Raw genomic sequence first — 26,762 nt, 5'->3', positions numbered from 1 at the left:
TATCTATTATTTCACTTAAAAATAAAGGCTAGGAAGACCAAAGAATGGCCATGAATGGCTTATTGTACCAAGTAACCTTAGTCATGCATATGCCTAATGAACAAAGAAATAATTTTTTGACTATTCTCTTCTCTCTTCTGCCCCATATAAAATAAACAGCAGATACAATTCTTTGTTTAAAACACCAGATAGAACACCAAATACAGGTACTAGAAAGAGAGTTTCTAGCTATATATGTACACTGTATTGGAAACCCTGTGTGATCTAGCAAACCTGAAATTGTTTTTTAAATCATTTGCTTTTATGTCGAAAATATTTTCAATCCTGGACCAGATCAGATTTTCATACTAGGTAGTTATCATGTTCTTGTTTGGAAGCCAAAATAATGAGAGGGCATCTTTTACATTTCTGGTCCAAACACTCCTGGAGCTGAGAACAGGTAATGAAAATTCAGAGGCTGACATTAGTAGAGGTATAATCATAAATACAATTAAAGTTGTAACTGTGGAGGCAAGCAGAATATTGGTCAAGAAGTAAGCGGAAGGTCTCACTGTGGAACCAATAGACGAGAGTCATAATTAAAGTTAGCAAGGTCAGCAAAACAAAAGCAGGTCCAAGGCAAGTGAGGTACGCAACTGCTAAACAGAGTAGAAGCGGTTCTAGGCAAGCTGGGTCAGCATCAGGTAGACAGACAACAGGAGCTGGTTACACAGATTTGCATTGAACTAACTGAAGGCCATCCAGCACCTTCTTGATCCATCTTTAATTTTTAAATACAACTTTTTTCACCAGTGTTTTTATAGGACATGTGTGGGTGAGTGTATGCATGTCTGTCTAGCTATGTACACACACACACAGAATCGCACACATTAGCAGGCTCATGCAAGTGTGCGTGCACATGTAAATGTCTAGAAATAACCTCAGGCCCCCAGCTGTGTGTCATAGCCTGCACATGTTAATCTGTTGTGATGTCCCTTCCTTTTTGTATTGTAACTTATGTATTGTATTATACAATGTGTTATAAAACTGTTGAGTGATAACAACTGCAGAAAGGACCCAACTCCCATTAGCAAGGTACTTCAATGACTGTATTATATCTGTCTATGCAACCAAAACATGAATCCACTGGTTCTTCTAAGTCCTCAGTCATACCTACTGATCTGTACATATGCAGTAGTTCTGAGACCCATAAGGTAAAACATATTAGCAAGTGAGTGCTATTAAAATGAAAAAAATGTTGGATACACTTCTATAATTATGGATAGTTGCTGTCATTTTGATCTTTAAATTAACCCTAATATTGAAATGTATTTGTTATCCGGGTGAATAATCCTTTGGATATAATAATAAGCCAATTAGTTCCTGCTCTCTCTCCAGAGATGTACATGTGAGAAATCAAACACTTTGTTCTTGCTTCCATTTCATCTGTCACTGTAAAGCTGCGTACACACCTGCAATTTTTCTCGTTGGAAAGGATCTTTCACGATCCTTTCCAACGAGAAAAGACTGCACGATGCATGAACGATGCTGTACATACAGCACCGTTCATGCTCTATGGAGAGGGGAGGGGGAGAGCGACGGAGCGGCACCCTGCTGCGCGCTCTCCCCTTCCCTTTCATTAGGATCGGTCGTCGTCCAGCGTCCATGGATCCGCCAGGACGGTCGTCGGACGATGGACGACGACCGACTGTACACACGGCAGATTTTCGCCCGATAATTGTCCGATACCGATTATCGGGCGAGAAAAATTTGCCGTGTGTACGCAGCTTAAGTCTGCTGAATTGTTTTTCCTTCATCAAAGCAACATTCTCATCATGGCCGGGATCTAAGTCCTGGACACTTTTGCCTGACTCAATCTACCTGAGATAATAAAACTTAGTGAGTTTACAATTCAGGGTACAGAAACCTTTTTTTAAAAAAAAGGATTCTGTTCCTAAAAGTAAAAAAGTATGACAATTCAATATCTACAGAGTGGAAGTTTTCCTTATAGTTTCTCTTTAACTGAATTGTGAAGAATCCATTGTAAAAAAAAAGTCAATATACTAATTTGTGGTCTTTCCCATAGGAACTGGAGAGAGCGGAAAGAGTACATTTATAAAACAGATGCGAATCATCCATGGAAATGGATTCTCAATTGAAGATCGCAAAATGTATGCCATACTTGTGCATCAAAACATTGTTACCTGTGCCCAGTCTTTGGTGGGAGCTATGGAAACTTTAAAACTGTCTTATGCCTTGCAAGAAAACAAGGTAATGTTGCATTTGAGCATCGTTTAAATTAGATGCACATGCTCTTGTTTGGAAGAAAAAGCTACCGTAAATTGAAAAGGTGGCAGTGTCTATCTTTATGTAAGAAGTGATCGTTAAAGAATATATTGGTTGTTGTAAGTGTGCAACTCAAAGTGAATCCTAAATCAAAACATCTTCATAGTTTGAACATCATTTGGATTGTATTGGAATCCATGCCAATTTTAAGATTATATAAATATGAATAAAACATGACCAATAACTTATACCCATTTGCTTTTTAAAGAGTGGAATTCTGTTATTTATGCCCTTTTACAATTGGGGGCATTATTTAACTTCTAGGTAGTTCTCAATAGTCAATATTACGTCCTTTTTTCTCCTCCTACTGACAAATTCATGGTATTCTCTCTCTTCATAGGTGAATGGGAAACTAATCAAATGTTTGGATGTATATAGTGTAAAGAAAATAGAAAAACATCATGCTACAGCCATCAAGAATTTATGGAGTGATCCCAATGTCCGCAAGTGTTATGAAAAAAGAAGAGAATTCCAGCTGCTTGACTCTGCTTACTAGTAAGAATATACCAAAGGGATAGAATTTGTGGCAGATAACTTTCAAAGCTCCTCATTGGAAAAAAATCAACATGAAAGCCTGAGGTTCCTTCCACGATTCATAAGCCTATTTCATAATAAAAAATTAGCTCCAGTTCAACTTTAAAAATAGAGGTTTCAAAACACTCATGTGAATTTCCAGTTTCTGCACATGTACAGTATTTATTTCCTAACAACACCATTGTTTTATATTCCATTGTGTATGTATTTCATATTAATGTAATTATTCCTGTAATCATTCTATTAGTCACCTACCTAATATGTCAGCACAAGCTTTACTGGAAAAAAATTATATAACAAATGAGCGAAAATGACTCATGTCAACATTTATGAAGTGGTAGCACTTATAAAAAAAGAAAGGCCAGAACTACCCACAGAATGGCTGTAAGTTCTAGGTTTTATGTAGCCACAGACCTTACATTTGACAGAATTTATTACATTTCTGGTTGCATATAAATAGTAAATACAAAAATGTAAAGACTTTAAAAAAAGACATAAGAAACCTAAAGGCCCAGATGAAAATGTAGATCATATTGAGCAACCCTACAATCAATAGGTGGGGATACCATAGGAATGGGACTGAAATAAAATAAAGGTATATAACTAATCAAGCTGTACAGGAGTTTGTTTCTGTAGTCCTATTCCTTAGATATTTCTACTTCTGTCCTGTAGAATAGCAGCGTGTCTACAAGTTTACAGGGAATATCAAAGAAGTAGGACTTTACAAAGACAAAATAAAGTTATGTAGCCAATCATGCTTTAGAGCACATGTCAGCAAACTTTTTTGGCCACTAGGCCATTTCAGTGGTAGGCAGGAGCACACTAGGCCGGACTCTCTCCCGAGTCCCGCCCTAATGGCTCTGCCCCCACCAGGAATCCCCCCGAAGGGAAACCCCTCTCCTCAGCAATGCATACAGAGGAGAGGGAACGTCCCTTAAAGGAAATCCCTCTCCTCCGCAAAGCCTAGGGAGGAGAGGGAATGTTCCCTATTTTCATGTTAACGCCAGCCGCAGTAAATAGGGAAGGGAACCAGCACAGGGAGGCTCAATAGCCGCATGCTGGATCAGCCAGGGGGCCTTAGGCCGAAACAAACTACCGGCTAGGCCAGGCATGGGTATGCAGCCGAATAGGGATGTTTCTCCGGCCCTTTGGGTGTTCCCGGGCTCCACACGGAGCCGCAGAACACATCCCCAGGTCTGAGCCTGCGATAGGGGAGTGGGCAGGTTGTGTGCAGTGACACCGCCCGCCCACTCTCCCATTGCAAGCTCAGAGCCTGCGATGGGAGAGTGGGCGGGGTTATGCCATCATGACATCATGTTCAGTGGCGTCATGATAGCATAACCCCGCCCACTCTCCCATCAGCCCGGCCCGTGTCAAATTTTTTTAGATGGTTGCCCCCAAGTCAAAAAGTTTGCCCACCCCTGGGCTAGGCCATATCTGGCCTGATGGCCGTAGTTAGCTGACCCCTGCTTTAGAGAATACCATATTCATTCACTTAAAATTATAAATAGTACAAGTGGGTTTTGTAGTGTTTACATAAATCATTAATATTTTCACTTGCAATAGGCCTTTGAAACCATGTTCACTGAAACTTAAGACACTACATTTAAAAAGATTGTTCCAGACACAGTTAAATCTGGCATTTGTAGCAACCTTTCCTGTGCAGAATCTCACTACTGTCCAGCATTAATATTTTTAGTTATTATTATTAATATTATTATTATTAATAAACAGGATTTATATAGCGCCAACATATTACGCAGTGCTGTACACTAAATAGGGATTGCAAATGACAGACTAATACAGACAGTGATACAGGAGGAGAGGACCCTGCCCCATACCAAGTCCTGATGATGGGGGGTCCTTTGAATCCGCAAAACATGTTGGCTTGTTACAAATTGACACTACAAACAAAGTGTCATCCGGGCTCTGAAAAAATAATAAGAACATGCCTGACCATCGGTGCCAAAAAACTGTGCCAAACACAAAATGTACAGCTGCAATGGATTACAGATAATTCACAAACATTATTATGGGGTTACATAATGTGATATACAAGCCTTGCTTATCGATGCTTCCTGTTTTGCAGCTACTTGACCAATCTGGAACGGATCACTGAGGATGGATATCTACCAACTAATGAAGACATTGTAAGGATCAGGATGCCAACCACAGGAATAAATGAGTATTGTTTCATGGTAGACAATGTTAATCTTAGGTGAGAAACACTAAATATATTTACCCCTTTCTGCTGTAGCACAGGTTTAGCCTGTTTGAAAGTCAAATTAATATAGGTGTAGCTTAACCATAATTTGTAAACAGATCATAATCCAAATTACATTTATGTAACCAGATTGTTACATTTTTTTCTGTTTGTTAGTTATACAAATCACCTTTTGATGTGAGCCATTGAGCTACTTCAAATTGTTCTAATGTGTATAGATAAATATTGCAACACTGTACCTTACAATGTACATACTGGGATATGTTTTACTCCTGAGTGCTTCCTTCTTCTGACTAGCTCTGAATATTTCTTGATAGAGTCATTCCAGGGAGAAATGAATACCAAAAGGAGTCATAAAAAGTAGCAGCAAATAATGGAGACAGTACTCTTCCTCCAATAGCACATTTTAGTTAGCTTTGTAAAATACAAGGGATCGGGTTTGCACCACTGTCCACAATATACTAACCATGTAGCTGGAGAATGGAGAAAATGGACAGATGGCACTGTCAAACTTCGTAGCATTAATGTAGTAATTAGTAATGAAGTGCAAGCTTATTAATACTCTGAACAGTCCACCAGCCACCTGTTATGGCTTCATATTATATTTTGAAACATGTTCCTCTTAAAATTGAGTCACATTTAAAAATACAGATTACCTGTCCAAGGTTTTTTTACTAGGTTAAGCTATGGTGCAGCAGGCCACACTATAACATCATTGATTTGGGAACTCCTGTGGCTCACTCATTCATCGAGAATTTAGAAATGTTTTTTTCAGGCCCACCTAGTGAGACTGCTAAAAATGATCAAACATCTGTCTAGATGGGTTGCTATCACACCACTGAGTAGAATTTATTATAAAGGTGATCTGTACCTACTGACTAGAACAACACCACATACTGACAGAACAACACCATCTCTTTTTATTAAAACTAACTTTCCTTATCATATTTTCCCAGAATGGTGGATGTGGGGGGGCAGAAATCTGAGCGCAAGAAGTGGATCCATTGCTTTGAAAATGTAAATGCTCTCATTTACCTGGCATCTCTAAGTGAATACGACCAACAGCTTGAAGAGAAGAAAGACGAAGTAAGACATCTTTTTAATAATAAGAACAACTGCACAATGTGTACCCTATTAATTTCCAGGGTCATTGTATGTGGCTTCCAAAGTAGATGTTTCAAGAAAGCAGTTAGTATAGTCTTTAAAGCATGGCTTTTAATAGCTTTATAGGAATGCCCCTAAGGCAGATGGTATTGTAGCAATTTCTATTCTCCTGACCTTCTATACAAAGAAGTAGGGGGATAAGTCACTGTTGGTTTACCCCATTTGAGGACTCTGCTTGAACGTGCATAGTGAGATCAAAAAGGCAACTTTCCAAAGATGACACTGGTGTCTAAAGAAGAGGTTTGCTGTCTAACCTGTCTCCTCTGAATCTCTTATAATTCCAGTAGATTCTGGCAGCTAGACTTCCAAGTTGGCCTTAGTGGGCAAAGCTAATATTTTGGCATTTATTTCCAGCATAGGAATAGGATCAAAGGAGTGCATAGGGCTGTAGGAGGGACAGAAAGCAAAGTTTGTCCATTTGAAGAGGATGGTATAAATAGACGCTGCTCTAATGAGGCTCTAGCAGGAACAGGAACAGATAGAAGTACCTGAGGAATAGTCTCGCCCATTCCAAGTGGCTGGGCAGAGGAGAAAGTGGAGCAGTCACCTTTTTGGATTACACCTCGTCACACATCTTGTGTTCTACCATGGGAAACAAGGAGAATAACCCAGCCTTCCCTAGTTTCTCAGGGAGTGCCAGTGTCGTGCATCTACCTGGCATGAGAAAATTGCAGATTGGGGGTTGACTAAACTAAGCTGAAGGGCTACACAACCCAAATGCAGCCCCCCAGTGACAGACCTCCGTACAGACCTCCAGAAATCACTGCAGACCCCCAAGACAGACTTGCCCCCCTAGACCTGTGTACCTGGTGCTGCTCTCTCCCTCTGACGTCCCCCTCCTGCTGTTGGGACTTTATAGAGAATATTCGGCGCAAGATCACTCCATCCACAGAGTCTGCATAGGAAGCAGTTGTGCACAGGAGCAAGTATTCCTCCACTCAGCTGTGCTGCTAATGTTTATGGTCTGGGAGATGGGACCGTCCTAAATGGTCTGCTATCAGAGGATGAAGGTGCACTTCTCCTGATGTTAGGTCTGGCCCCAGGGTTCCCTACATTATATTGAAACAATGGTTTGGCTATAGATATACTTTAATTTTATAAATATCTGAACTTTTATTAAATGTAAATTTACCACCTGCCTGATCACAAATATCAATTAAAAAATCAACAAGTTGTATTGCCCTTGGCTTGATCAGAATGTAAGAAGTAGCTTGGGTCATAACTGTATTTTACCCATATGCCATATACAATATGACATATGGCATAAATATATATGTAAAATTTGTGGTCACCATGTATATGATTTTGGACTTTTCAAAATAAATGTGTTAAAAATGGTGATATGACTGCTATGTAAAAACATTTGAGATAAATGCTCTACATGCACACAATGTTTTTTTGTGTGCGTGTTTGCAAACACTTGATAATGTAATAAGTCACCAAATATCTAAAATATGTGAGTGAGGGCCCTTGTAGTTTTTTTTTTTCAGAAAAGGAAAAAAAATCAAGTAAAAGCTTTTTAACCAAGGATTTAACATATAAAAACAAATAGTTCCATCTAGAAAATGTACATGGAAGGTACAGTAAATATGTTAGTGAAATTTTCTTGACTTTTTTTTAAAACAGACAGTGCTTACTAATTACCTGATTATACAGTATTAGGATAGATTTTTGGTGCTTTACAATGTGCAATATGCTGGAAAATGCAACTTTTCCTGGAAGATTTGTTACCAAGCACTGCTCCCTTCCTTCTTGCATGTCCTCTTTGGGGGGGTGTCTAGTAGCTGTGCTGGCCCAGCTCTATTACCTCCCTTCACTTACACAACCTTTTATGTGGCTGCCAGTGGTGAAGTACCATACAGTAGAAATGCAAAATATTGTCAGCTATCATAGAACGTTTGACATTTAAACAACAGAAGCATTTTACAGGTATGTGCAATGCATATAATATGGTAATTGCACATAGAATCCTATAATGAGATTTTTGTTAAAATGCTTAGCTTGGTAACAGGGTTTCGTAAAGCATGTTGGGCCTTGAATGGATATAGTCCGGGATTGAAAATATTTTCCAAATAGCAAATGATTTTTAGGAAGTCCATTTCAGGTTTGCTGGATCACCCACACTCTCCCATGATACTCTATCTACCCCAGTCTTGGAGAACTTTAATAAACCAGGTTCTATGTGACCAGGTACTTTGTAGTTAATTTAAAAAAAGGCACTGTTACATCATCCATTGAGAGCTCAACCCCACACCCTTCTAACTTCACTTCTTCAGTGCCCCAGGTGTCCTCCTTTGCTGGTGCTTCTGTGGCTTCTTTGCATAAGTAAAAGGCCTAGTGACCAAGGGCCCAAGCTTGGGGTGTTACATTAAGGTTGATGTGGTGTCACCATTTCCTCTGCACTTCTGCCAACATGGGTATCTTGGTAGTGTATGTATCAGGGTAAGGAGTGGCAGGCAAATGCAGGAGAGATGAGTATATCATTTTTAAGGGTTGGGTTTTACACAGGCATGAAGGGTTTTCATTGCTGACACATCTTCTAAAAATGTTAGGCATGCTAACACAATGGTTTTATTATTTCATACCTGTTCTGCCTAGGAAGTATATGAAACAGGAGTTGTGGTTTCATTTTGAATCTGCAAATTTGATCCTTCTAACTGACGCATACACTTTTCTATGATGTATGGCAGGGGTCCCTAACCCCTGGTCCATGGCCCACTAGTGGTCCTGTGGTCCGGCTGTCTGAAAGATGGACTAAGAGAACACAAAGACCACCCCCGCTTGGGGGGGTGCACCAGCCAGAGCCACGGACCATGTCCCCTGTATGTATCACAGGCTCAGGCAGTGAGTGGTTTATGTCTTTGGACACAACCCATACACTCTCCCATCGCAGGCTCAGACCTGGGGGGTTCTGGCATCATGACGTCACTGGGGGAAGATTCTTCCCATTTGAGTGACACACGGCTCCTCGTCCATGAGCGCTCCTGAGACTGTAAGTTTAGTAGTCCATAGGTCCGAAAAGGTTGGGGATCACTGATGTATGGGACTAATCCCCAGCTGGAGAATTACTACCATTGATACACATGGATCCATAAGATTCTCCACCATAGAGAAGTTTCAGTAAATGTCAGATTCAATGCTATAGACCCCTTAATACTGGGTTTAGAATTAGGAGGGTTTAGGACCCCTGTCAGTTCCCCCTAATTTTTGTCCTGCTGACAATATTTTACCAGACAGGAGGTGAGGGGCACTCTAATAACAATGTAGACTTTTTAGTAGTGCAGTGTAAGTCTAGAACTGCTTGGAGATATTTGTTTGTTCTGTATTTCTGTTGAAAAATTTAGCTCACTTGTCTGATAAAACTGTTGTCATTCACCCAGGAAGTGAGGGGATATCTCTCTAACAAGCCCAGATAGCAGTAAAAAATATTCAGGGACTTCCTCGCTTATCCAAAACTAGACTAAAAGTTTCTGGCTTAACATACCGGTAAAGTTTGTATGCTATAATCTCTGGTACTCAAATGTACAGATTTCCAGAACCTAAAAAACCTCACTGTTTACATCGATGAAATGCCCTTTTGTAATGTTGCATATAAACCTTTGCCTGACTATCTCTCTTTCACAGAATCGTATGCGAGAAAGCTTGGCACTCTTCAAGCAAATAATGGCACTTCCTTGGTTTAGTGAGACTCCTATAATCCTTTTCCTCAACAAGACTGACTTGCTGGCTGAGAAGGTCTACATCTCGGATTTGGCTACATACTTCCCCAATTTCAAAGGTACGTTACAAGGCCAAAGATTGATGTTAGAAAGATGAGGTTTAAAATACGATAAAATACTATCAAATGATTATGCTAAAACAAATGTACAAAATGTATATAGCAACAACAATATTAATCCTAAATGATTTAAAAAGAGCTTTTTTGCTGTCAGAATCACCAGAAGGTATTTGCATATGGGGCAGGTCCTGGCCTACGGAGTGAGCAGGCAATACTGTGCACCTTGCTACCTGCTTAGCAACTTGCACCGCAGCACTGGTTCTTTAAGCACTAGTATTTTGGAGATTTAAAACAGTTTTCGCTGCCAATCCATTCATTCTTTATTGGGCTGCCATGATCAGACACTACATGGAGCATGTCCTCCAAAGCAGCAGTAGGCAATGACCGCAACATAAATTTAGCAACATAAAGTTTAAACCTTCAGGAGACATGCTCCAACTTCTCTTCTCTTTCTCAAAGCTGCACTCTCAACTCTCCTTTGCGAAGAGAACATATTGTTTTCCATTTGCAATATTGAAGGTTTCTATTCACAACCTCATGAAGGCTCATGAAGCACAGATAGCAAAGGAAGTTATCAGGTTGTAGGATTTCTGTCAGGATAAATAGGTATTTTAGCACCTATCAATGTAACGATAAAATTTAAATGTTTTTTTCTTTTAATTTTGTGGCTTAAATGTGATCTACGTCAAAGATGCTAGGCATTTTTATTGTCACTTAATGTTATTTTAAAAAGATTTGTGTAGTATGGTTTACAACAAAACAGAAACATCACCATAATCTGGACCCTACACCATAGAAACTACACCAATACCCAATATGGAAAGCATGATTTGGGGACCCTATAAATGCTGCACAAATACCAAGTACTGTATTAGTACTCTAATATATTTGTCCAGTTTTCTACATGTTAACACATTACATACTCTTCTCTCTTCTTTCAGCATTGTGCATAAATAAATAGAATGAAGGTTGACCTTTTATAAACTATATTAAAAAAATAAAATATCTTTTAGTAATGTTAAGGTTTCATTATCGCATTCTTCGCAAGAGATGTTTGGAAAGACTCCTCTCCATCCTAAAGCCAAAGCAATATCCAGCACACAAATATCTGTCCTGAATACAAGTTTTGACAAACTTTATTCGTAGCTGGTAAAATACTTTGTCATTACTTAAAGCTGAAAGAAACTCATTGATGTGGGTGAATTTTTTTCATATTCACACCTATCTCCTTCTTTGTGCACTCCAACAATGACAGGTCAAGAATACTTCCATCACTGCATCTCCTTCATCCATCTTTGTTGCACTTTGCAGGAATTACATTTTCTCCAGCATCTAGATGTATTCTCAGCAATGTTGCCAATAGAGCCAGGCTATTCACTGAATGGCGCATGAGCTGCTCAGTTTAAACAAAGAACAAAAGACACTTTGCATTTCTCTACTGACAAAAACTTCTACTTCCTAATCACTTTTTGTTCTAATGAGTTTACGTCCGCATGTAAAACCTGAGAACTGCGCACATAAATACAAAAATTAGGAAACATTTAAAGCCACAAATCACCTCATATTAACCAAAAAAAAAGGGTGCAGCCCGCCCCCTAAACCTCGATCGCCTAGGCCAGGGGTCAGCAAACTTTTTTGGCTACTAGACCATTTTAGGAGATCAAGAAGGCACACTAGGCCGGACTCTCTCTCGAGTCCCATGCTGATACGCAATGCAAATGGAGGAGAGCGAATGTCCCCTTACACCCGCATGCGGCTCAGGAGCTGCGGCTTTCCAACCTCTGACAGCCAGGATTAGGCCGGATTGACCAGGGGGGTGTTAGGCCGGAGTTTGCCGACCCCTGGCCTAGGCGATCGAGAATGAATGGGAGCGCAAAGCCTCCCAGGATACCCACGTCACGTATCCCGGGAGGCTCTTAGGTGCTCCTTCTGCGCATGCCTGGGCATCAAGGAAAAAAATTTGCCGATCTCATGCATGAGCAGTGAGATCAGCAAAATTTTTTTCATCCTACATCACCCGAACTTGCGCCTGGGTCTGGTTACGTAGGATGAAGAACCCGGAAAAAGAGACGAAGATGGAGGCGCCCGGAACGCTGGCCCTGGGACAGATGCCGGGATGATGCGGGACCCGATGCAGGACCCCCCCAGATTGATCGGACTGCCCTGCGTGATTGAAGGTAAGTGTATTTTTTTTTGGGGGGCTGTTTTCAGTTTAGTTTTTCTTTAACCTCAGGGTGTACTGAATGTTTGCTCTGTGTTCCAGGATGCCCTTTGGCTTAAATGACAGTTGTTGAAAATTGTAATATTTTCTTTTTTGGTTGATGTTTTATGTTAGTGGAGCATCATTTTGTATTCTATTGTTGCATTGTAATAATATTGTGGCTTGTGTGATTATTGGTTTTACATTTGTTTCTAATATTTTGAGAAATGTATGTAACTCTTAGGGGTATTCAAAATTACCTATTTTTTGGCCATATTCAGGGGAAATCTGAGCTTCAGTGCAGTTGAATAATATATGTTGGACTGACCATATGCTATGGTCAGAGAGGCATTTTTACCTGCTGGATCTGTCACCTGTCTGGTCTCCATGTTAGATACCTATTGTTCTTGTGATTGGTACAAGGACTCCTCCCTTTAATTGAATGCTGCAATAATCTACCAGGGATAGCAATAATGTCCCTTTCAAAAAATATATAATAGACTTTGTCACCTGCCCCAATAGGATGAAGGATTGGCAAGCTACTGGACTACAGAGATTTTTGGTTATGGAGGGAAACTAAATCTTCCACATAACTGTTCTTTGAATAGAATTGTCGTACTGTGGCTTTACACACATACATGGCTTTAATAAATTAATCACATACATTTTTGATTGAACATTTCTGGGCTCTCAAAGTTTGGTGTTGTTTAGTTCCATATTTGAACATTTCTGAATTCTTCAAGTTTGGTGTTTCGTAGCTCCATAGTTGATTGAACATTTCTGGACATCTGATTGAACATTTTGGGGAATATCAAAGTTCAGGGTTGCTGGATCTAAAATTGGTTGAACATTTCTGGACTCTTGAAGTTTAGTGTTGATTTGTTCTATAAAAAGAGTAAGCCAACTCCCTGTAAAACAAGAAAGTGTTAGTTTAACACAAAGTGCCATCATTGAGATAATATACTGGAAATGTTTCACAATATACAATTAGTTTGTATGTGGAGGAAAACTTTTGTATGCCCAGTATAGATCTTTATACGTTTGGGTTAGAATTTTGTATTGTTTGTAATACAAGATGATAGTAGTGTGTCATGAAACATAGTGTAAAAATCTAAGATGTACATGTAAAAGCTTCCACTGTTTGAATAAAACATGCATAAGCAATCTCACCCACCCCAGAAGCAAAGAAACCTAGTTGTGACTCACAACTAGGTCATGCTGTTATTCTCTGTCACTGCCTGCAGCCATTGCTCATATAGGTTCATGTAAACCTCTTTTAGTCTTTTTTTATATTTTAATAACACAAAATGAACACTTATCAGTTGAAAACCCCTTTATACACATAATTATGATATTGTCTATATTATTATTTTCTTATCATTACAAATTCTTCTCCTATCCTCCTCCATAGACTGCTAGTTAAGGTTTTACTTATTACCAACCTAATGCTGATTTAAAAAAATTATATCTCAAGGCTAAATGAAAAATTAAATGTGATGTTTATCGGTGTAATAGAGGCACATTTTGGCATTCTTTGGGGTCCCTGCAAGTACAGAAATAAAACTGTTTAAATACTAGAAAAACACATAACTTCCAAGTCCTGTTGTGGGCTGACAACACACAACTGTTTAGATTGAGTGGTGTCAGCCCTGTTCTTCTACTAAGCTACTCAAATATTCCCACTCTTTGATCACTGCAACATACAGGCCAATTTTGCTGAATAATTACTCTTCTTGAGATACCACAAAGATGTTTAAAAGATGATTGACTGCTCTAAATTTTCTGACTTAATCAACCAGTACTTTTTTTGCATTTAACAGATATACCAGAATGTTTAAAATTGTATATTTATCAGAGTAAATGGGGGAAAAAAGAGAGAAATTTATTGTTAGTATTTACATACACTTTAAGGGGTTATAACCTATATCAGTGGTCGCCAATAGGTGGTCCCCAAGAAGATTTTGGGAGTCTGTGGTTCTGGTAGAGCCACCCCCGAGCGGGGTCAGAAGAAGGACCCAGAGCCATGGACCAGAGCCATGGACCATCCATCGGCCAGAGCCATGGACCACGTTCCTCGTGCAAATCCCTGGCCCACGACACAACCCGCCCACTCTCCCATGGCAAGCTCAGGGTTATGGTGGTATGACGTCACTATGGGGGAGGTTCCTCCCCTTTGATTGACAACTGTCTCCCTGCGCATGCACGGTCAGGAGCCGGTAAGTTTAGTGGTCCCTGGGACCAAAAAAGTTGGCGACTGCTGACCTATATTATTCTCTTTGTAAATTGATAATGTATAGCTCCTAAAAGACAGAACAATATTTACATTTCTACTATTTTCTTATTAGGAAATGATAATTTTACTTAACCAGTACTGTACCAACATAGTGAACTACTTAGTAACCTTCAGAATCATTGCAGCTCATGTTTTGTATGTTTCAGTAAATATGTTAGAAAAATTCTTTACTTTTATTCAAAAATTCATATATAATAAATGTTAAGTCTTTGTATGCAGCAATATATACACTGCACTTTTTACATTACCAGCTAATTTATTACCTGGATAATATATCTCAGTTAGGTGCTATTGGCTTTTAATAACATATATATTTGGAATTACGTTATATTATTATATATTATATGATATTAGATTTTAATTATATATAATTGAAATTCTAAGGTTATAAAATTTGGCAGTTTGCTGGTCTCGACACTTATTATTACATGAAAATTATTCATACCATCTGTACCAAAATGCGGTGGTATGTTACCACCTCAGAACCTGGGTACTTTATAGTCTTTAGGTCAAATATGAGGCTATTGGTGTGACAGCTAAAGCTTGGCCCAAATGGGATGTGCAACAAGACATGACCCAATCACACCAGCAAATATACAACAGAATGGCTAAAAAAGAAAATAATCAGGGAGTTGCAATGGCACAGTTAAAGTCCAGACCTCAACCTGATGGAAATGCTGTGCTGTACATAAACTAATGCCCGCAAGCCCTAATGAACTGATGCAATTTTGTAAAGAAAATTGGGCCAAATTTCTCCACAACAATTTGAGAAACTGATAAAGTCATACAGAAAATGATTACTTCAAGTTATTGCTGCAAAAGGTGGTTCTCCAAGTTATTGAATCTTAGGATTTACTGAGTTTTCACTGTATTACTGGTAAATCCATCTACAAACAGTAGCAGTACATTTGTATGAGATGACTCACCGATCATAATAAATAATGTGTAGCCAGTTTTGTACAGGTAAAGGATACTTTTCTTTTGGCTTTGGGGCCTATTGTGTCTAACGGTAAATCCAGCTGTAAACACCAGCAGTATATTTTACTTTTCATCTGTACCTTTAAGAAAATCTTCAGATATAATATAATGGTTCTATAAAAAAATGAGAAATACCCAGTTTAGGAAACTTTAATGTAGTGCTAGTTCCATTGTGGAATCCACTTGTTTAAACTTATAACCAGAATATTCTCCACCCAGGCATCTTCCATTCTAATCAATGGAGAAAATTTAATGGAGTACTTGTATAAACGATTTTCAGAATAGAATGGGGAAGAATTTCCATCAAAAAGAAGCAGAAAATGACTACGAGTTTGTTCCTATTTCAGCTTCAATGCTGCTTTCCAATTACTGACTCGCTAGAAAAGTGTATTTACGTAGAAAAAATTGAAGTCTGTTTTACACAAAAATATGTTGATGATTGTAGCAATTGATGATTTTGATTGTTTCTAAAACACAAAAGAATGAGACAGCTGGTTTTACAGCAAATGCTGAATAGAATGGAAATTGCAAAATGTTTTGTGTCATTGGAAGTCATTTTGTAGGTTTTCGGAACAATCCCCCAAAGTAATATTTTACTCTTTTTTACAAAGACAGCCATTTGTATATTTGTAACAATCTTCTTGCCATAACTATGGATTTGCTTTGTGTTCGCCGCAACCATGGGTTTGAGAATTCCTGTGGGCTTCAAATTCTTGGCAAATTTTTGTTCAGATTTACCTGGGAGAATTTTTTGATGCATGAAATGGCTTGAAAAGGCCTATATGGGGACTTTAGTATCATTAATTTGGAGGCCATTACAGGGAAAGCCTAAAGATTATTATTTTTTTGTGTGCACACTATTCTATTCTACTATATACTGACATCTTTTCTTAGAGCTGACTTTAACTCATGCCACACTGCCGCATTGTCTGACTGTAAAAACAACTAACTACAAGGACAGTGTACACTCACTACCCTGGCCCCCATCTCCTTCTCCCCATAAAAATAAACTGGCATATACCAGTTTGTCCCACTACACTAATTAAAACTGCCCTGCCTCTGGCCAATTTTACACCGCTGTATCCTCTGCAGTAACTTAATTCTTATAAAAAAGAAGCCTGTGCTCCTTGGCTAGAGTAACACTGGCTTAGCCTGATTTATTAAAATTCCTCTGTCATTAGCTATTTTTTTTAGTGCTGTGTCATTTGTGGCTTCATAATTGTTAATTGAGATATTAATAGAAATTGGCTTGTATCGAAATAGTTTTGAATTTGTGAGTGTTGGGATTTTAAAAGCAACATGGAAAACAACTTTTCACATTGGTATACTGCTGCTGTATGTAAGCCAAACTAATTGTTAAAGAAAACAGAAAGGTCCACAACTAAATATTATTATTATTACACAGTATTTATATAGCACCATCATATTACGCAGCGCTGTACAAAGTCCATAGTCATGTCACTAACTGTCCCTCAAAGGAGCTCACAATCTATGTCCCTACTATAGTCATATGTGGTTAATGTAGTCTAAGGTCAATTTAGAGGGAAGCCAATTAACCTAATTGCATGTTTTTGGGATGTGGGAGGAAACCGGAGTACCCGGAGGAAACCCACGCAGACACAGGGAGAACCTGCAAACTCCATGCAGATAGTGACCTGGCTGGGATTCGAACCTAGGACCTAGTGCTACAAAGGCCAGAGTGCTAACCTCTGAGCCACTGTGCTCGGTAAACTTCTACCAGTAAACTTTATTGCTGAGGCTGTCTGCAAAAATTGCTCTGCTCTTTACCACTACGTACAGCTTTAAGACATCAGCTAAGCATGTTATTTTAAGGATTTGTATATGTTGCCTTTGCAGCCCATCTTGTTTTACGTTTTTGGGTTTTTTTGTGCATTTTTTTTTCACATTTGTCAGTGCCTAAAGTTCCATGTCTTTTTTTTTCTACATGAGTGACTTTAAAGTCAGAAAATGCCAAAATATAACTACAAAATTTGTTCCCCTATGGATGACAATGGGATTTGCCTCTATGTTTGGGAATGCTATGACACCCAGGCAGATTCTCCATTCACTAGACAGTGGGCCTGATTCTCTCCAAGGCTGGAGAGAATACATTTTCATTAGTGAAGCTGGGTGATTCAGCAAACCTGGACTGGATTTCCTAAAAGTCATTTGGTATTTGTTAGCAAATGTGTTCAATCCTGGGTCTGATCCATTCCAGGTTTGCTGGATCACCCAGCTTCACTGATGAAAGTGTATACTCTCCAGCCTTGGAGAGCTTTATTAAATCAGGACCATAAACTTTTATTAAGCCTTTGAGGCTTATTGGATCCTGTAAGACTCTGTAAAAGAGCCAAGTGTGCAAAATGTACTAATTGCTTCTTTCCTCTTATGCTTGGCCAGACTCTTTGGCCCTGATTTATCAATGAATTGCGCGTACGCGCCTGTCGGCAAGCTCTATATCTGCGAGTCGGGCCCGAGTTCTAGTGAATTTTCCGAGTTCAAGTGATTTTTTTGTAATCCTCATAATTGTTAGTTTCATCTGTTGCTGCAATGTTGTTGTGCCTGGTTTGTAATGCCTTTTTCTGTTGTTTATCAATTCTTCATCAATGTTTTGTCATTTTTTCCACAAGTATTGAGTACAAATGCCTGCATGGTTTCCACTCCAAAGTGCTACTTGAACCCCCTCGTTGCCTTTGTCCCATATTGGTATTTGAATGTATTATGTACATATTCCATTTCTGAATAAATTGTCATGGTTTTTATTTCTTTTTTTTTTTTAATAGTCTGACATTTGCACTCATGTTGATTTGTCCCCACACAACTCATGTGTTCATTTGTAGTAGTGTTATAGGTTTGTTGTCATTGTGCTGTGCTGCCTAATCTTAGCACTATTGCATACAAACACACTTCCACTTGTTGTCCAAACTGGTTGTGAATTAGTTGTCCAGCTGAGTTGCATACTCATTCTAACACACCTGATGGTGATGGAAGGAGGTCCAGGTCCAGGTCCAGGTTCCAAGCACAACATCAAAGCTCATTGATTGCCAAGCTTACAAGCAGGGTCAAGCACTCTTAGAAATGAACAGATATTGTGTTGTTACTTAACTTAATGCTGATAAATAGTGGAGTGTATGCATTATTTAGGTGTTTACACAAAACAAATAATACTAGTATCTAAAACTTCCAGGGCCAAATCCACTTTGTGCCAAACAATTTCTTGCTTTTCCATCCCTTCAGGAGGTTTGAATGGCATTTTAGGCCCACTATATATATTGACTTACTCACCTCAGCTTGGTAGTGGAAGCACATAAAGGTGGATAACTTTAACCAGAAGCAATATCATCCATGAATGTTGCTTGTAGCCAAGCCTATGACATCAGAAATCATATAGGCAATCTGTCCAAAAAGCCCTCTTTGCCTATTTCTTCCTATAATTTCTCTTTTATATGTATATGTACATACATCTAAATGCATACCTACATGTTTTGCTTTATGTGCACTCGTGTCAAAACATACATGAGTGCATATGAAGCAAAACAAGCAACATATACACACATAAAAAAAAACTTACCTGAATGAGGACTGTGCAAAAGTGTGGCGGATTTTTCAACTGATAAACACAATTCACGCGCACATAGCGGGTCCCCCTTGTCGCACAACTATGAGCTACACACTCCTGAAGTTTAGCACACAACTATGCACATCAAACAACTGAGTTTTTACAAGACAATTGTGCTGTTTTTAGCCTTTCAAACATATCAAAGAAAAGAACAGCTTAAAAACAGTCATAATTGACTTTTTAAACTGTATGTCCTGGGAGATTGGAAAGGAGATCACATAGCAACAAACCCCCAAAAAACAAACAACAACATTTTACAAACAACTTTATTTGAAAGAAACATTTGCTAAAAGGTCACATTAAAATATAAAAAAACACAGATCACATCACTAAATTTACACTAAATGACAAAAAAAAAAAATGAAAAAGAACAAACAAAACACATGTAAACTCACACTTCCATATAGCCAAATACTTCAAAAATGGCCCAACCAATATTGCTTTCAAAAAATACTTACCAAACCAATATGCAATTTTGACCCATCAAGGGTGGAAAACTGGATTAGAAAATATTTATGCAGGACAAACATTTCAAAGCGGTAATAAAGGCAGAATTTAGCAATCAAACAATATGACCACAAACACAATAACATAGCATTAACAATGACTTCAAAATTGCAAAATGGACATTGAAACATTCAAAGTTTTAAAAAAAGCAGCTATTGTGCTAAAGGGTAAGCAAAGTATTAAATGCAGCAACATAGTGTAATTAGGATAACACACAAAACAATAGCCCCACCAAGGAAAAAAGACAAAAGGAAAAAGCAAGTTAACCTCCCGACTGTTAAGCCCGACCTTGGTACGGGCTAAAAAAAAGTGCTATTTTGGTTATAATAGGCTTCTCCCTGCGTGCGTGATGACGTCGGCGCGTGTGCGGGAAATTCAAATTGAAACTCATTCATTCATTTTGTATTGGATTCAATACAAACTCCTGTATCCAATCCAATACAAAATAATTCAAATAAATACAAATATATAAATTTAAATAAATTTATATATATATATATATATATATATATATATAAATATACACAAATATACACACACATATATATATACATACATATCTATAGAAGCAAACAAGAACGTGTGTGTGCTTGTGACTTTTGTGGGAAAATCTAGTCCGATGGCAAAGCCGAGGTTTAGCCTATGAGAAAGTCGCAATATTTACCCCCAGGCGGCTCCTCTAATCAGGCATCGTAAGCGTTTAGAGAGCCGCCTATGTAGAGGAGCTAAACTCAGTTAACTCTTGTCTAACAGGAAAGAAATAAGTCATTTTAAAATATGATTATTTCTTAGCGCATATACATGTTTTAAACATTTGAACAGCACAAACATTTTTTAGGGCTAAGGGTAAAATGTATGTCATTAGAAAGAATCCTTTTTTAGGGGAACAGTGAGTTTAATGCAAGCTCGCCAGTGTAAAACTGCCGGAGCTGCGCATATCCATCGAAGAGATGGCTTCAGTTGATGACTTCAGCGCGAGTACGCCAGCGCCTTGGATTTGGTTGATAAATTGATTTTAGGACTCCGATTCTGGATTGCGAATACGCGTGCGCGTGAAGCTTCCGGTTTGGCTTGATGAATCAGCCTGTTTATGTATGAACACAGGTATCTGTAGTTTTGCCAGATTGTGCTTCTTGCCACAAGTATAGTAACACAGGATGCAATGTGTGTGCAAACATTCCATTGTATTTATTAACCAATAGCATCCCAGGAAATAAAAGAAATTGTCAGGTGGTTTATTTTTACAGCATTTACTAAAATTAAAAAAAAATAATATTTGGATAGACAGCCCCCTTATGGTTCATTCACACTGATACCTTGCAAACCTTATTAAATTACATAATATATGTGTTTGAATGTGCTGCCGTGCAGTTTTTAGTTCATAAGGCAGGTTGCCATCTCACTTAAAACAAGGGGAAGAGAATGTGTTCCCTAACATATGTGCATTAACGCATACAATTTAAATGAGGACCCAAAAAAGTTTTAAAAGTGACACATTTTATAACCCTTTCTAATTCACAGGTGTCAAGGCTAGTTCAACACTCCCTACAATAATTCTTTATCTATCTACAAAGGACTAAACCTCACACACTTCACATACCCATAAATTTGACCTTGTAACATACAAAAATCTTGCACTTCCCTGAAGAATTGTTTTACTGATGTGAAAACTAAAAGGCTATTGTTCAAATGTTTGCATAAGAAATTATTACCATGTTTATGTCATTTTTTTGAAAGATCCTTGTTTATTTACCACTAATATGTTGCAATGGTATGCTCTATAAAAAGTAGGGCATTTTTTACACAGAGCAGTGCATTTCACACACTGTAATGCAACACCAGCCATTGTAATGTATAACAATAACACTGAAAAGTTTTTTCTATTTTATTTTATTATAAAGTAAAAGATTGTTGGAGCTAACACATCTAGCCATGGTACTGAGCAAATATATAGCACATTTAAATGCTTTTTTTAAAGCCTGTTTTAATTTTCAAGCACTTATTGGATATTTGGTAAGAGTTAAAAAGGGACTTGAGTTTCTAAGAGTCATTGTAAATGCTTCTTGAAGACCTTTAAAACTGCCCCTGACATCACTAAATGGTTGAACATGATATTCAGTAAACCTACATAATGATGAGTCTGCAAACGTGCAAAATCAGATAATCAAAGACCGTAACTAGAACTGTTACTGCAGTTTTGAAGGTTGAAATATTTGGTATTTATCTTCTTGACATAATCTTACTTTTTTATTTTACTCACAAATAGGCAATGATATTGTTTTTTTTGTGCACTAAAATTATAGTATATCATTTTAACAAAGTATATTTTGAAATAGCCTCCCTATATTTTGGAGGGTAGAGGGGGTGGAAGTTCTAGAATATGCTAGAGAGTAGACTGGGAAGAACCCAGTCTTAGACTAATTACACACATGTAATGGTTCTCGTACAATAATCGTCTCAGGGCTGATCGGACTAGAATCTTGCGTGTGTACAGTGTTTGATGTCCATCGTCCAAACAACCACCTTGCAGATCCACTGATAATGAACAATCATAATGCAAGCGAAGGGGAGAGCATGCAGTGGGGTGCCTCCCTGTCATTCTCCCCCTCACCTCTCCATAGAGCAGAACTTTGCTGTATGTACAGCACTTGCTCATGCATCGTGCAGTCGTTTCCCTAAGTGAAAAATCACATCCTAAGACCAGTGTGTCTTCAGCTTTATTTGTATAAGTGGATTTGGTAAATTTGCAGAAGCCTATTAATCAACTAGACATTTGTTCCAGAAAAAAAATTTTGGGCTACATTTCTATATCCAGTAGTCCTTAGTTGGATTTATTCTGTTGAACAGTGTCTTGGCTTGAACCTTTCTAAGTAAACCCAAAAACAAAAATGTTAAATAATGCTAATATTAAAGGTTGTCCATCTATATTTTTGCCCACCATTTTCCCCTTTGTTTCAGTAGTATATGGGTAAAAAATCACAGGGGTGTTTTAACCAGTGGGTCATCATAGCAACCATTGCAGTTGCCCTGTAGCCCTTCTGATCACCATTTACCACAACCTGGAATATTTGAGGAACATGCACCACCATTGCTAGGCAACAGGCAGCCCCCATGTCTGTAATTGTGATACCATAGAGTGCATGTGCTGCACATGTGGCCTGCTGACAAGTAGAAAATATCTAGAAACCAGAGGGCCCCATAGATTGGCTTATGACTTTGACTTCCTCAGGCAGAGCACATCTGACCTGGAAGCTATACACCAATCTTAAGTCAATGCAAAAATAAAAAATGTGGCTTTTAATATAAATTAACAAATTCTGCTCTGTGGTCATCATGCATAAACTTTACCCAAAAGTATTTTTTTTTGTTTGTAATGAAAGTAGTATTTATTTTATGAAACATTAAATGGAGACTTTTCCCTTTTTATCTTTAGGTCCTCGTCAAGATGCTATGGCTGCCACACAGTTTATCAAGGATTCCTATAAAAATATCTTTAGCAATACAAAACATCAGGATCTTTTGGGAAAGCCAAAGAAAGATGAAGAGCGTATCATTTATGTTCATGAGACCTGTGCTACAGATACTAAAAACATCCACAGGGTGTTCGAAAACACAAAGGAAGCAGTACTCCGAAAGTATCTTAAAGAATTTGGAATTGTATGAACATCACTTCCAAAAACTTTAATTTCTTTATTTTATTTATCTAACTGCAGAGATATGTATCTTATGCATTGTTTTATCTCCTTGTGAGTATTAAACTGTTTAAAAAAGTAACTTGCATAGGAATTGACAAAAATTTGATAGGCTTGGCTGGCTTTTGGGTCAAACCTCATAGTCAATATGGCTTCATAGCTCAATGGATGTTTTTGTAAAGATGCACAATCCATATGACAACTGCATGTATATGTTCAAAAGATTAAGGTATCTGAATAAGTCCCTATATTCTAACATTGCATTTTTTGTAGTTTCTTGCATATCAATCTATGTTAAAAAATGCAAGCAAGCAAACATACATATAACAATATACATTTATTAACCTACATGCTTTCAGGTGCATTCAAACGTATTTATGTGTTATATACATTGGGTGCATTGGATCCTCTGTGTCATTGAAGGATGATAGCTGAGTGAACAGGCAGAACCAAACACATTACAGAATGACAAAATGAAAATGTAGTCAAACAAAATGGGGGACATTGAACAAGGTAAGATCAGGAAGTAAGCAAAAGTATAGGCCAAGGAAAGTTCAAGTCAATAACAAAGAGAAATACTAAAAGCATGAAGTAGTCATACGGTTGTAAGACTCACCCACATTGATCAGGCACTGACTGTTCTGAACCTGATTGAGGCAAGCCCTACATCTGGAGTTTGGACCAAGCCTAAAAGTTCATTGATAAAGTTTGATATGTTAATAAATATTTTTTTTAAATACTGATGCCAATAATAATTGCAATCTTGTCACATTTTTAGTCTAATTGTACAAGATCTATTTATCTTTTCTTAGTAGTTTAATGTCATATCAAACAAGGTTTTTCAATTTTTTTTAAAGTATTAAAAGTTTAAAGGACTTGGGAGATGCTTTTATTGTCCATACTCAAATATTTGATTCATACCCCCCAAACTCTACTAAAAAGGCCACTAACTTGGAACATGCAAGTAAATAAAAGATCTAACCACATTTCAGTGTTCACAATCTTTGTGTATTCAAACTACGAAAAAACAAGACAAAAACATTTCTGGATAAGACACATTTGTCTTTATGTCCCTTTATATAGTATGTGGTTGTGTTAAAGACAAACCTTTTTTCTTTTCACATTTGCCATCAATGTCCAAGTATTCTATTTGAAACAGAAAATATAAATCTTAGACAACTATCCAGTTACTTGCTGGTCATTGAGGCATTTTCTTGTGACAGTGAAATGGCAGTTGGCAGTGTTTAAACCAATGCCCAGAGTCAGGCTCCAGTACCAAAATTAGAGAAAGTCACAGAAGGGGTTTTATTTTTTGTAAAGTTGATAGTAAGGGTGGGTTTACCTGGAGCTAGGTTTTGAGGCTGTACTGGCTAAAAGCAGTATTCTACTTGTGTTCTGCTTTAGTATAGTGGAAACTATTAGGGTAAAATGCTGCCCAGCTCTTCTAGGTGTACTGTCCTAGAAAAAAAGATAAACTGCATTTTTGCACAAATTCATCTGCAGCAACAGTATCAAAATGCATCCAGCTGAACTGCACTGGCAGGCAGGACAGCAACCTGCATTCTTTTATTTTACATCTAAATGGATAACAGAGTGGCATCAGTAAGGTGTGGGTGGATAGGTACCTTCAGATCTTTCCCTACTATGTTTAAGCCTGAGTTAATTTTATACCCAGACATGCTCTTTTATTTTGAGAAATATCTGGGCTTCCCCACTTGTCACTTTAATGGCTTGGGTTCAATAGTTTTTTTAGACACTAACTTAGAACAATTAAGACAAGATAAAAGATATAGACAGAAGTGACCCCGAATGAAAATCAGACACAACTAGGCAACTTGCCGAATTACACCTGGCGAAATTAAGGTTATTTATACCAGAAAGTAAGATATATGTGCCGGAGAGCATTTAAAATAACCATATAAACTTGTCAATCTGGCGACAGTAAAACTCATTTTCAGTGCCTTTTATCTAAGCACGTGTATGGGGAAAATCAACATGTTCACTTTAACACCTTTTCCTAGAAATACATACTTTATATAACCACAGTCACTGTTCTGTTCAGCTAAGAAAATACCCTTTACTTCTGTATAGGTAAACGTATTCCCTTTCATCAGATGTGGCAGTATAGAAAAAAGGAAAATCAAACTAGGGTGACACAAATAGGTTTTGTTGCAGATGTTTGATTTTTTTATGTTACCCCCTGCAGACAAATGGAGCATAAGTAGTGTGACTGTTCACATGCTATTGTCTAAAATAAATATTTTTACCACATTGTAATATGTAATGTAATTACTGCACTAACTGTGATTACTGAAATACTATGCTTTATGTCATTCATGTGCTGCTGTATATTCAAGCAATACCTCTTGGCAAGATATTTCTTTAACAACTTGTTAACATCTTGTTGATGTATTATCATGGTATTTAAGTATTTTTTTCTTCTGTCCTATTTTATTTTTACAAATTATAATAAAATATTGCACTGTTATATACAAATTATACATGTCTGCCTCCAATGGCAAACGATCAGCTTGTGAATTTTAAATCTACCGGGTTACCTTGGTTATGATAATACTGTGAATGTATCTAAAATAAAGTCAGTCCTAGAGGAAAAATATGAACAGAGGGGCTATGTAGGTAGCGGAAGATAAGTCCCAGGAAAGAGTTAACAGGCTGAGTGATAATGTAAGGATAGGAAGTCTTACCTGCATGGTAATCCTTGTTAGGATTGTAGAGGAGGAGCTGCAGGGTAGGGACAGTAGTGTTGCTGTGAGGTCATTCTGGAAGAGTCAGCTCGAGACATTGGTCACAGATACCTGCCATCATTATTCAAAAGGGGAGAAGTATGTCTCCATGTTCCTATATTCTTTATAGGAGATATTGGGTGGCCTCCCTGTGAAACTTCAAATATGTTTTAAAAAATAAATGCCTGCCATCATTGGCTGATCAGCAGAATGTGTTGGGATGCATATCTTTCTTGTCATGGCAGCTTGGCAGGTTAGTGGGGGGTTGGGGGTTTTCGGAGGACTTGAAAGTTTTACAAATTTGGATGTGGTAGTCTGTTTTTTTGATGTTCTACCAGGCCCTTGGTGCAAGCTGATTTACACACTTAAATTAGTGTCTTTAAGCCAATGGGGGACTAGATTGTAAGCTCTTCGGGGCAGGGTCCTCTCCTCCTGTATCACTGTCTGTATTAGTCTGTCATTTGCAACGCCTATTTAATGTACAGCGCTGCGTAATATGTTGGCGCTATATAAATCCTGTTTATTAATAATAATAATAATAATAATAATAATACAGCTTTGGATAGAGGTAGTGCTTAGATAAAATTTGAGTTTTGTAAACTCCCGAAGACCTACTCCAGACAAAGTACTTATGATATTTAATGTTAATAATTTACAAAAAAAAGAAGTTGCTGTGGTCAATTTTGAACTCATGTAATCTGAGT

The 26,762-nt window shown here is 37.9% G+C and overlaps 1 protein-coding gene across 1 annotated transcript in view; it reads left to right on the top strand.

Moving 5' to 3' along the window:
• The window catches only part of GNA15 (G protein subunit alpha 15), a 36,321-nt gene extending 10,511 nt beyond the window's left edge, over nt 1-25,810 (top strand). Inside the window, exons 2-7 of the mRNA XM_072404727.1 lie at nt 2,066-2,250; nt 2,666-2,820; nt 4,949-5,077; nt 6,040-6,169; nt 9,872-10,025; nt 23,056-25,810. Of these exons, the coding sequence (XP_072260828.1) occupies nt 2,066-2,250; nt 2,666-2,820; nt 4,949-5,077; nt 6,040-6,169; nt 9,872-10,025; nt 23,056-23,285 (983 nt within the window). The 3' untranslated portion in view covers nt 23,286-25,810. The remainder of the gene's footprint in view (nt 1-2,065; nt 2,251-2,665; nt 2,821-4,948; nt 5,078-6,039; nt 6,170-9,871; nt 10,026-23,055) is intronic.
• The last annotated feature ends 952 nt before the right edge of the window (nt 25,811-26,762 follow it).

This window comes from Pyxicephalus adspersus, chromosome 3 (genome assembly GCF_032062135.1).
Source record: "Pyxicephalus adspersus chromosome 3, UCB_Pads_2.0, whole genome shotgun sequence".
NCBI classification, from domain to species: domain Eukaryota; kingdom Metazoa; phylum Chordata; class Amphibia; order Anura; family Pyxicephalidae; genus Pyxicephalus; species Pyxicephalus adspersus.
Note: the sequence above shows the minus strand (reverse complement) of the source record. Positions and strands in the feature narration are given on the sequence as shown.